Source organism: Phaeoacremonium minimum (assembly GCF_000392275.1).
Source record: "Phaeoacremonium minimum UCRPA7 unplaced genomic scaffold PA7_03_scaffold_44, whole genome shotgun sequence".
Lineage (NCBI taxonomy): Eukaryota > Fungi > Ascomycota > Sordariomycetes > Togniniales > Togniniaceae > Phaeoacremonium > Phaeoacremonium minimum.
In genome coordinates, this window is record NW_006920951.1 from 140,477 (window position 1) to 152,717 (window position 12,241).

At 49.4% G+C, this 12,241-nt stretch overlaps 3 protein-coding genes across 3 annotated transcripts; all 3 read left to right on the forward strand.

Moving 5' to 3' along the window:
- Positions 1-290: 290 nt before the first annotated feature.
- Positions 291-2,471, forward strand: UCRPA7_831 (putative zn2cys6 transcription factor protein; the record flags this gene model as incomplete). Its single annotated transcript, XM_007913422.1, has 1 exon — positions 291-2,471. One exon carries the CDS (start codon positions 291-293, stop codon positions 2,469-2,471), a length of 2,181 nt encoding a protein of 726 aa, XP_007911613.1.
- A 3,103-nt stretch (positions 2,472-5,574) lies between these two features.
- UCRPA7_832 (putative kynurenine 3-monooxygenase protein) lies at positions 5,575-6,855 on the forward strand (the record flags this gene model as incomplete). The annotated part of the gene is made up of 1 exon (XM_007913423.1): positions 5,575-6,855. One exon carries the CDS (start codon positions 5,575-5,577, stop codon positions 6,853-6,855), a length of 1,281 nt encoding a protein of 426 aa, XP_007911614.1.
- A 1,522-nt stretch (positions 6,856-8,377) lies between these two features.
- On the forward strand, positions 8,378-8,851 carry UCRPA7_833 (putative antibiotic biosynthesis monooxygenase protein; the record flags this gene model as incomplete). The annotated part of the gene is made up of 1 exon (XM_007913424.1): positions 8,378-8,851. The coding sequence occupies one exon, from the start codon at positions 8,378-8,380 to the stop codon at positions 8,849-8,851; it is 474 nt and encodes a 157-aa protein (XP_007911615.1).
- Between the last annotated feature and the right edge of the window lie 3,390 nt (positions 8,852-12,241).

The following is a 12,241-nucleotide window of genomic DNA, read 5'->3' on the forward strand; positions in this document are numbered from 1 at the left end:
CGCTTACTTGCCAGTGGTAGTATATACCATCACCGCACCACCTCCTCCAGCGGCTCGATCTGCTTGATGCAGCTCAGCGGCGCAGAGAGATGGCGACGCCGGTCCAGGACAATGGATCAGGACGGCCGGTACCCGCCACTCCAACCGCTGGCGCTGCTGCTCCTGGTCCTCCCGCTCCGATGCGCAGCAGCAGCAACATCGCCGGCAACACGACCAGTGGGAGTGGCTTGGCATCGGCCGCGGCAGTTCAAACACCAGCGGCAGCCGCAACCACGTCGACGCCCACATCGATGATGGAAGGGCAGCAGCAGGCCAAGACGGTGAAACGGCCACGGCCCGTCAAGAGCTGCAACTCATGCCGCCAGCGCAAGCTACGCTGCGACCGCACATGTCCGTGCTCGCAGTGTGTCAAGTCCAATCGGCCTTGCAAATACGCCAATGACCAGGACGTCGGCGGCAATGCGAGCTACTCCGATGGCGGCAGCGATGTCGAGGCCAGCAGTCCTCGCCCAGCCAAGCGTGTCCACCGCGTTGCCCCACCGCAGTACCTCCCTGATGCTGGACTGCCGTCACATGCGCATGTGCAGAACGGTCAGGAGCATCGGTCGGCAAGCGCATCGTCGTCATTGCTGGACGTTTTCGGGGCGCGACTGGAGCGCCTGGAGAGACTCGTTCTTTCAAAAGGCAGCCCTGGTGCCGCAGAATGGGGCCCATCATCAAGAACCCATCACGATGCGGGATTCACCTCGGTAGCTGGGTCTCCGGGCAAGATCCGTGGTCTCAGTGTGAAGGGGAACCTGCGAACCCGTCTCTTTGGCCAAAATAGTACGCGCGTGTTGCTGAATCTGTTTGATGAGGCTAGAGACTTCATTCTCAACTCGTCCAATAATGAGAACCTCAGGGAGCTCTTCGTTCAGCTTCAGAGCATTTATAGGGCAATGCAGGAGGAGCATCGCAAGGCACTTTCGCCCATTACTGTCTTCATAGACTCCATGGTTCCTGTCCAAAAGCGCATGGCGGATATCCTCCCGAAGAAAGTGGCCTGTGACCGCCTGATCGAAGCGTACATTGGCGCGTCTGAAGGCTTATACCGCATCATCCATATCCCTTCCTTCCGTGCCGAATATGATCAATTCTGGCAGACAAATCGGCCCAGCGATGGTTTTCTCCCACGGCTGTTGTGCATGCTCTCCATTGGCGCGCGTTTCGAGACCGACTCGCGCGGCCTCAGTCATGATAGGTCTGATGGCGTACATCTTCCTACTGCTTGCGCGCTCGTCAGAACCTATCTCGACAGCCTGCGCGGCAAGCAGCTGGTCGACATCAACACACTACAGTCAGAGGTCTTACTCCTTCATGCACAGCGGATGGTCTCAACACGGCAGCAAGAATCATGGACACAGCTTGGCCTAATTGTCCGGATGGCTATGACAATGGGTCTCCACCGCGATCCGTCCGAGTTCCCCCAGATCAGGCCGTTCTTTGCTGAGACTCGTCGTCGGCTGTGGTATACCATTGCAGATATGGATCTTCATGTCGCCCTAGCCTGCAACCTTCCCTGCGCGATCCGAGATGGCGAGTACACTTGTCGTCCACCAAGCAACCTGGACGATGATGACATCCATCCAGACATGACGAGGCTTCCAGAGCCGAAACCCATTGACCAATACACCAACACGCAACTGCAAGCCTACGCCGCGCGAACACTTCCCTACCGCATCCGCGTTTCTACCATCATCAACCGCCTCGATAGTCTGCGCGACTTCCAAGAAGTCCTCGACTGCGGCGCACAACTCGAACGCATCCTTGATGATATCCACTGCTTATTCCCACGCAACCATGCACTTGATCCTCGCGGAAAGTTCAAAGAGTGGCGCATGCGTGCGCTACTAGATATGCATGTGCGCCGACCACTGCTTGCACTGTACCGCCCGTTTGCACTAAGCACAGTCGATTGTCCGGCTCACATTAGTACGAGCTATCTCAAGTCTAGCATGACAATGCTCACCTACATGGACGAGCTAGATCCACGTATGCCAGGCTTTGTGGATGTCAGCCATATGTATAATGTCGTCTTGAAACACGATATCATGCAGGCAGCGTTTAGCGTCTGCTACTACATCAAATCTGCCCGCGAGAGTCAAGCGTCTGGCATGAATGGTTATTTGGGCAGTCCTGAGGTTATTGAAATGCCTTTCGTCAACGCACTGGATCCTCGAACGATATGGAGCACGCTGGGCATGACGAAGACGGTCGAGAAGACACTTGATGCTCTGATTGGTCTAGTAAAAGACTCCAGTTGCGATATGAAGGACGTAGTAGTTCTGTCCGTCGTGCTAAATTCTGTGAAAGCGGTCCCGACTGAACAGAGGCTAGAGACCATCAAAGGCGGTGTGAGGAGGGTGATAGATGCTTGTCTGCAAGCACTGAATACAAGCTCTGAGGCAATGTCCTCGATGACGGTGAGATAGTCAGTTGTGATCGCGGTATGCTTGGTGCTGATGATGTCCAGATTCTCCCGGGAGCGCCGAACATGCTTCCAAATCAGCCATTCCCGCCGAATGACCTGTCGATGGCAGGCGTAAGTGCCCGTAGGGCTTGTTCTCCGTCTCCAATAGCTAACATGATGACGCAGTTCTTAGATGATTTCTCCTTCTGGGACGTGGATCTTTGGGATCCAGTGGGGTATCAGCTTGGATAGGCCTTGATACACTGAAAGAACGATCAACGGAAACAACACACAACACTCGATATCTCCTATTCGCGTGCTTCCACGCGCACTCGCAAGTTTTCCTCGCTGTTCAAAGTGATTGAGCATGCGGCGGCTGGTCTTGCGCTGCGTTTGTTGGAAGAGCACGAGTAAAATCCACCAGCTGAGACGTTTGCAGGCCGACATCGTCTTTCTCTGGAGGGTTGACTTCTATAAAATGGCTCATCTTGAATGTCTGGTTGGTATGAAGATGTGCGATAGGATCAGCGCACTTCTGCGTGTGCCATATACGAAAGGGATGGTGTCAGATTCTGTTCGATACTGGCGACAGGGGAAACCAGAGGAGATCAAGATCCCGACAATGACCAGTCTTCAATTTCATTAACAGATGGGAAGGGGGAGACCTCAGGCTCTCTCTACTAGTGGGAGAAAGAGGCTGCCTAAGGAAGGGTGTTTAATGCTGAGCAATATCAACAGCGGTTGAGAGAAAGTAGCCGAGGTGGTGCTCGAATGCATTCGAAGCTAAACCGATAAGACTATCTAACCCAACCTCTCCCTCAGACACGACGCCTACCGCACACGGAGTAAACCTTCAGGCAGGATCAACGTCGCACATAAATACCCATAATCCGAAAGGAGGGCGCGCAGTAGCCAGGACGCTGAAATCAAGATCCTGTGGCTGGGCGTGAAGGAACGGTCGAGAAACGGCCTGTCTCCTGTTCCTTTTTGCCTGTTCCCTTTGCGTGCTCTGAGGCTGTCTCGATATCTAGAGGGCAAGTGGATGTCGATGGGACGATTTGGTGTTCGAACCCACACCAAAGGAATGATTTTTGTTGGATGAACCTGAGAAAAGGGTTGGAATTTTGACGGCAAGATGATCATTTGTTTTCTATCATTAAGATACCCTCTTTTTCCTTTGTCAGCGCGAGACTCCATCACCTCAGAGGTGTACCACCAAGCACCTGGATGATTGATATCTACCTAGATTATTAGATTTTAATCTCGGCCTGGCCCGACTCCGGATACGAATGACAATCCGTTCTTCCAGTCCACCTTACAGCTCCATACTAATGGCGCCAAACCTCCTTGATGTCTGTTTCTCTCAATTCATGATTACTGGTGCTCGACCGTCGTACTGATTAGTCTCAATGGCATCAACAATAAACGACGCCACGCTTTTCTTCGTAATCTTTGACAACAGGCCCACCCCCTGCCCGTTGTCAGGCAAGACCTTGACCGGTGCTGCCTCTCCATCCGCAAGTACGCATGACCGTATCAACACGAAGTCTATACTCCTTCCGTTCCCATCTGTCCCGTCTGAAGATGCGGCTTCGCGAATAACCTGGTCTACTGCATTGTGGTCGACGAATTGCCACTTCATGTTGCTGTGTTGGAAGAGGAGACGGAACATCCAGGGTGAATTGTTCATACTATCTCCCGTACCCAGGCTCGACATGGCGACAAGTTTCCGCACGCCATGTTTCTTCATGGATTGTAAGAGATTTTCTGCAGCGTCTGCCATGAGCCGCGGAGGTGTGTCTGCAGACGGAGCCGCGAAAGGGCTGTCACTGGTTCGTCGGGCGTTGAGTGTCGACACTACTGCCTCTGGTAAACTAGAGATTCCATTCGCCAAGAAGGCTCGCTCGACGTCGTCGGTGGAAAGAGGAGAGCCAGTGATGAGAGTGAGTCCGGGGCGAGCCTCAAGCGAATTTGAGGAACGAACAAGGGCAGTCACGGTGTGGCCACGCTTGAGGACGTCTTCAATAACGAGTTGGCCTATGCGGCCGCTACCGCCGATTATCAGAACTCTCATGATGTTTTTTTTTTGAAAGGCCGCGCTAATGGATCGGTTGTTGAAGGAATGGACGAGACGAATACTGTAACACGCGTGAATTGGTGTATGTTATAATGAGTTAAAACTATCAGCGAACTACTCGAGCAGCCTGGCCTATTTATATCGTCTCGTTGACCAGTTTGGTAGGCATGCTGTCCAAAGAAATAAGGGGCTTTTGTTGAATAACTCGGAGCCGGCTATTCGGCCGAGTGATGACAAACTCCAGCTTTTAGAGCTTGGTCAAGCTGTCTTCACCACATTCTAACAACATTGATCTTTAAAAACTCATGTGAGCTCCTGGGAGCTACTGATATACCTAGTGGGTCTAAATAAAACATGCGAAGCAAAAGTGCGAGGTTTGCGCGGTGTAGTGCATGGTAAATAAATTAGATCCAGTGAGGAATCGGCAACAAGGTCACGCTTTGGCCTCATACTTTTATGTTACAACAAAGGGATCATTCGAAGAAAACAATCTTCTCTCGAAGGTTCATGTGTAAGCCCTACTATCGCCATGAAAACACCAGGAAAGCGTCTGTAACATCTGTGATCGAGGGCTGGAGTCGGCTCCGACAAATCCTTCCGGCCGAGTGCTAGGCAGCCATCAAAAGTCCGTTATAAGCACCGTCTCCGGCTCCGAGCTAAAAGCAAATGCAGAGGGTTCAATCGGCCGAAACTACTTACAAACAAACAAAAAAGACCTGGCTTGGTGAGATCAAAATCCTAATTCTAGAGATTTCAGTAGCTTGTTCCATTAAGCTTAGAGGTAAATGATGCATGGATACCGAAACTGAACACCACGAATATGTGCCTACCATCTCCCTCCATGGTATTGGTCCTCCCAATGTCAGATTGGGAATCAATTTTGCCCAGGCACGTTGGACTCGGCCGATAGAACCTCCCCGGCGTTCGGCAGATAGTGATGCATATATAAACCTTGCGATTCCGTCGCTTCAGTTTCTTCTCAAGTGCAGTCTCAGTCGTCCTAGCTAAACTTAAGCACCTTTCAAGCCTCTTGTTTCCATCAATTAACATGTTCAGCGACAACGAACAAGTCGCAATCATTGGCGGTGGACTTTCGGGAATTGCCATGGCGCTTTGTCTTCATAAGCTCGACATCCCCGCCACTGTCTACGAGATGCGAGAAACAGAGCGAGGGGAGCGCACATCTGGCGGTGGGATGATGATAGGGGCTAACTCTCTGGCGCTCCTCGACAAATGGGACGTCTATGAAAAGATGGTGCCTCGTGGATATCCCTTTGAGCGAGTCTATTACAAGAACGCGCAAGAGGAGACCATCGACTCGTTTCCCTTCGGCTCAAAAGAGCGAGATGGCTACGGCAGCCTCCGCATCTATCGCCAACAGCTCCTGGATGCAGCCTATGAGACTTGCAGAGAGAAGGGCATCAATATTCAGTTCAATAAGAAATTCTCCCATGTTGTCGAAGAGACAGATAACGGCGTGACCTTCGAACTTACAGATGGAACCACTCACACGGCTGCTTTGCTCATCGGAGCAGACGGAATTCATTCCAAGATCCGCGACTACATTCTCCCTGGAGTCAAACCCAAGTTCTTGAACCTCATGGCCGTAACATATGAGGCTGCGGCGGCTCATCTGCGCGTCCCTAAAGACAAAGATTACAAGCTACCCGTGCAAGTAACAACAGATAAAGGAATCTTCATTCTCGCACCGCAGACGCCCGATGGCAGTCTGATGCTGGCCGGAACGCAGTACTCCACGCCAGATCGCACGCGAGAGGAGTGGGCCGCGCTTCTCAAAGACACTGAGGGCCTGAAGCAGCTCATTCGGCGAGATATTGACTCGTATCCAGATATCATCCGATCTGCACTGGAGAACATCAATGGAGAAACGTTCAACGTCTGGCCGTTCTACCTGTTGCCCCAGCTCGAGCGCTGGACATCACAACCGCACCGGCGCGTCGTTATCCTTGGCGATGCAGCGCACGCCCTTCCGCCCACGACAGGGCAAGGAGCGTCACAGGCATTTGAGGATGTATACACACTCGGATTATTGATTGTGCGACTACGAGCGGAGCCGAAGCTACGATGGGAGGAGGCTCTGGAGTTCTGGCAGAAGATGCGCCAAACAAGAATTGACGACCTGTTGCTTCTCACGAAACAGATGAATAACAAGCGTCTCCCAATGAATCAACAGGCGCTACTGAGTGGGGATGACATCTGGGTCAACGAGCTGGATAAAAATCCAGGGCAGATGGACTGGCTTTATCAGCCAAAACTTACTGAGCAGATTGATGCTTGGGTTGCGGCAGCGTTGGAGAATGGTGTTTAATAATCGGGATTTACTGTTAGCCCAGGGTTGACTTAGATCCAAACCCCACTTCGCGACAGCGTGACGAAGAGTAATCAACAAACCCGGGTAGTCACTCCGGATGCGGCTCTTTGTCAGCGGTAAAGACCGCATTAGAGATGGTTTCATAGCTGAATTGACGAATCGCTGATAACATTTTCCGAGAAGTTTGGTGCAGGTTTCGCCTTGAGTATTCCCACTCGCAACAAACACTACTCAGACCTAGCAGTACCTCAAGAGCCCGCCTGATTACATGCCTAGGTAGGGTTGCTTCTGCTTAGCCGGTCAATGGAAACTGGGTGTAAAGTACGATTGAGTGTTATTGAATGCCATATAGACTCTTGAATCTAGTCATAATAAGTTACCATTCTAAAATGAGTTCATCTCCATTGGGTTGTAATTTGCATTCTACCGCCCAAGGTACCATCTTGTATAGAGAGTTTAGTCGCTTGTCCTGGTGGTATCACGTAAAGTGACTTCACAAGCAAAATACCATACCTAAACAGGAGATGCAGATACCTAAAAAGGCCATGCATGGCCCCAAAACACAAAAGCATGTTGACCCCAGTTTTCCCAACGTATTACGAGAGACTGCTTCTACGTCATTAACAGCTTCTGCAGCGTAGTTGCATCCTTCCGCAACTCCGTCGTCTGGCTGGTGCAGCTGTGCTGCCCTCCTCCCACACGCTGTAGCCACACAGTACCTACCTAGGTAGTTAGCGCGCTCACCCATGATAACCACTGTCAACGTCTCAGCGCTCATCATAGCTATACCAGTCAAGGTTTTGTATAGCCGAATTTCTGGTCAATGAACAAAAAAGAGTGGCGTCTAGGAGTATTCTCTCATCACGGCCATCGTACGATTTCCTGTCATATAACAGTCTTTAGCAATTCAATCAATTGATGTGCTTAGGTCCATCTTTCCTCCCAACGTAAAGCCTCTCTGATCTTGGCGTCAACAAATCAACCATCTAGTAGTCAAAGTTCGTAGGATGCTATGTTTCCGTAAAAGGCTTACTCAGCGATAGACATTAGACTCCGTGACTCCGGCATTGAAGCATTGAACAACAACCGATCTTCTAGTAGGAAGGTTTGTACATCAAGGTATTCTTTCGTCAACATGTTGACCCGCAAACCCGAAGCACAGCAATGCATTCGATTATTGATCACGCTAACGCTTTAGTTGACTCCTACTCCCGAATTGGCGTGTAGGTCAGCTATTCTCCACTATGATGAATCTCCTTATTCTTCGAATATAAAAGAATCTCGAGTATCCTTTCATCATGTCTTCTGTTTCCAGACAAAAACAATTGCAGCTTTCTCGTTACCCACAAGGTGCCATTCTCATTATCAAGAACTTATACACAAGACAAACTCAACCTCCTTGTTGATTGCGCAAACTCGATATTCAATTCTAGGACTGCTTAGAAACAAGTCCAGCTTAGTCGAACAAACACATCTAACTCTCGCACAACAATCCAAATAAAAAGCCCCGTCACCCAAGATGTCTTCAAGCGACAAGAACCTCACGGTCGAAACCGCTACCAACCTTCTTCCCTTCGCTAACCCAAACCTAAGCTGGGAATCCAACGACGAGACCTCACAGAAAGGCTTCACTGTTAGTGGAGTCGATAACACTCCAGGCAAGAAAGCTCTCTTCTTCATCCTCGAGGCGAAGCCCGGCAAGGAGCACCTGGTACAAGGCTTTCTGAAGGACATCAATGAGGGCGTGCTCCAAGAGCCCGGAGCGGGACCCTGGATGGCTTGGAGATACTCTAAGACAACATTCGGTGTCTTTGAGGGCTTCCCCGACGCTGAGGCCCGTCGGGCTCACATCAATGGTCCTGGAGGACGCAACTTTCTCCGCACTGACGTCCTCAAGGAGATGCTCGCTCACCCTGCGCAAGTTCACGAACTTGATATTCAGCATGGCAAGTGGGGAACAATTTTTGGTCAGATCGTTCAGCCTGTGGCCTAAAAGCTACTTGTGATTGTATAGTCAAACATGTGAGGGTGGACGGTCAGTACATTCTCAGGCGTCAAATTCAACTTCTTTACAGTGAGCGAGGCTTGGATTGAGAATTCCGTGTCATTTGATATAGTATATATAGACGAATGATAATCAGTATCTTCACTCAAGAAGGTGAACGATCTATATATGCAGCGACAACACGCCTGTTCCAGTGATTTAGTAGACCGAAAGTTTATGGCCTATATCCGGGAATATTTTCTCGAGGAAGATAACAGCGACGAGATCATTTCGGATATATAACTCAAAGACAGACATTTATTTCTCTGAATGATACTTTAGGGCGAGACTTGCCCGAGGCTTACCGAATAATAAAGTTAATCTCGCTCGTAAATCATCGTGAAAGCTAGAGCGACATCTTACACAATGAGTCTGATGTGGTATCCTTAAAGATCCTCTTTCTCTTATCGCATGAGTTTAAGACTAGGTGCGGGCAGCACGTATCCCTTCGCACTGTGGTATCAGACACTGTTAAAGCGAATTTGCACATCTTCTGGTAACGTTCTAGATAATAAGAAGCCTTGGCAGGGATCATCATCAACTTATCAAGAAAGTTTTGAGACCAAAATGTTAGTTTAGTGTAGTGTGGTTTTCATGACCTTATTTAGGCTAAGATCAAGTAGTAGCCCTGCAAAATGGGTTTGTTGCTAGTCTATCTTCGTGGAAACCTCACTTATCTCATAGTGTCGGGAATCCAGCGGTCAAGTTTTCCGACAAATCTCATATCTTATCAATTGCGGAATCCTTCGTTCTAATTTCAATCAAACCTTCAATCACCCTCCGGATATAAGAATCATTTCCATGTCATGCCTAAAGCCGCTTGTAATGTAAGGTGTCTCCCATCTCAGAACGAATATACGTGCTGTTGTAGAATTGTATCTATTGTCACAGATAACGATGAAGACAATTGAGAATTTTCTACTCGCGGGTATTCTTATTGCGATACCTGGCGTTCATGCTAGAAGCGGTAAATGTGCATCAGAAGGGCCAATTGTCAGTGTGAAGAATGGTTCCTACTCTGGAACATATTCGAGCAATTATGATCAAGATTTCTTCCTCGGGATACCTTTCGCACAACCTCCTACGGGAATCCAAAGATTTGAGCCACCCCTAAGTGTCAATGCATCGTGGGCAGGTGTCAAAAAAGCAAATGACTATGGTCCAGCGGTTAGTGGCCCATCAAATGATAACAACTTTTTCTTCACGTTATAGACTAATAATAGTTATGTAGTGTGTTGGATATGGGGTATGTCACCTCAAAGAGATTGTACTCTCGTCATTGCTCACGTCAAGTAGTCAGATCTCTATAATGCCCCCACATCAGAGGATTGCCTCACGTTGAATGTTGTGCGACCTCACGGACGAAAACGGAAGTTACCAGTTGCAGTCTGGCTTTACGGGTGAGTTGAATATGGCTTGTGAGAACAACTGCCCAATACTGACAGTCCTTGCTTGCGTGTAGAGGCGGATTCTATACAGGAAGAAGTTCCGCGCCAGGCTATAACCTCTCAAGAATTGTTCAAAGTTCAGTCCAGGCCGAGCAACCAATCATTGCAGTGTCTCTCAACTATCGTCTGTCAGCATTTGGATGGTTATGGAGCGAGGATGTCAAGAACAACCATGGCACCCCAAATGTCGGCTTCCTCGACCAGAGACTTGCTTTAAGATGGATCCGTGAAAATATTGAATCATTCGGCGGTGATCCTGATAAGGTGGTCATATTTGGAGAGAGTGCTGGGGGTCAGTCGGTAGGCTGGCATCTTATAGCATATGGTGGTCGCGATGAAAAGCTTTTCCGTGGCGCTATCATGGAATCTGGCAGTGTTCTCCAGAGATGGCCCCTCTGGGTAGATAATCCTCCTGCCTACCAAGAAGAGTCCTACATGAATCTAACGGATGCCACTGGCTGCACAACCGCAGCAAGTCCATACCAGTGTCTAAAAGCACTACCGTTCAATGAACTTAACACAGCATTGAATATCACCAACACCTGGATGTCAGGCACAGGCCTCGGGCCTTTTATTGGCGTGTACGACGGTGATATCATCCAAGACTTCCCCAGCAGACTTGTCCGCGATGGTCGCTTTGTCAAAGTACCAATCATATACGGAACGAATACCGATGAGGGAACTGTCAGCGGGAAGCGTGGAGTCAACACCGACGAAAAATTTAGAGATATATTGGCTCAGGCTGGACTTAACGAGACTACAGCTCCCTTTTATGAAGCCATGTATCCCAACATTGACGGCATCGGCATACCCGCGACGTTTGATCCTACAGCGATTACACAGAATCAATCCAGTCTAGATTACGTCAACATCACAGCTTTGGGGAGACAGTGGAAACGCGTCTCGGCTTTTTATGGAGATGTATCGCAGCATACTCCGCGTCGAGCTATGGTACAAACATGGAGCCAGCATGGCCTGACATCATACAGCTACCGCTTCGATATTACACCAGCTCAGAATCCCACTTACACCGGCGCTACTCATGCAGTTGAGGTTCCGTTCGTCTTCAACAATGTCGATGGATGGGGTTTTACAGTCAATCCTTTTGGAACACCAGAGGATCCTCGACATCAAGGATACCTGGATGCATCAACTTTGATGACTCGCATGTGGATATCATTCTTTAATAATCTTAACCCAAACAATCATGGCTGTAAGTACCTACTAGAGACTGTTCAAGTTTCAATCCCAACTGCAGACTGAACGACAACGCATCGTTTTGTCTAGAAAACCTCAGCTGATATCTCCAACCTTTTAGTGCCATCCCAGCCACAATGGCTTTCCTTTAACTCAACGAGCACTGGGGTTGGAAAGAATTTCGTCTTTGCCATGTCAGAAAATGAGCACGCCTTCTCTCCATACATGGAACGAGATGACTGGAGAGTCCCCAACATCGACTTCATTCGGGCACATGCTGTGGATCACTGGTACCGCTGATTGCCCCTTAGAGATTTGTACGTGATATAGTGAAACCTCATGTATTCGGCGATGAGGAGAAATAAAATGGATTTTTGGATATGTTAAAGCTCAGCTGATTCAATGAGCGTCGACGAGCATCTCGGATGAAGCGCTCAAATGAGCCAAAACCATTTTGGTTATCTAAGAGGTGTTCTCACGGGCAATTTTTTTTTTATTCGGTCTGTGTGGTTCATGTACGGACCGACGGTGGAATAGTGAGTGTCGAGGCCGTTCGTGGTGGCCCAATCAAGTTTAATGTTATTGGTTATTGCCCCGGCAAAAATTAACCGAAGCCGTGATGGGGCCGCCTGAAAGCGCCCCCATCACGGCGCCCTGACAGGCCGGGGTGTGGCAGGCAAGATGCCTCGGCAGA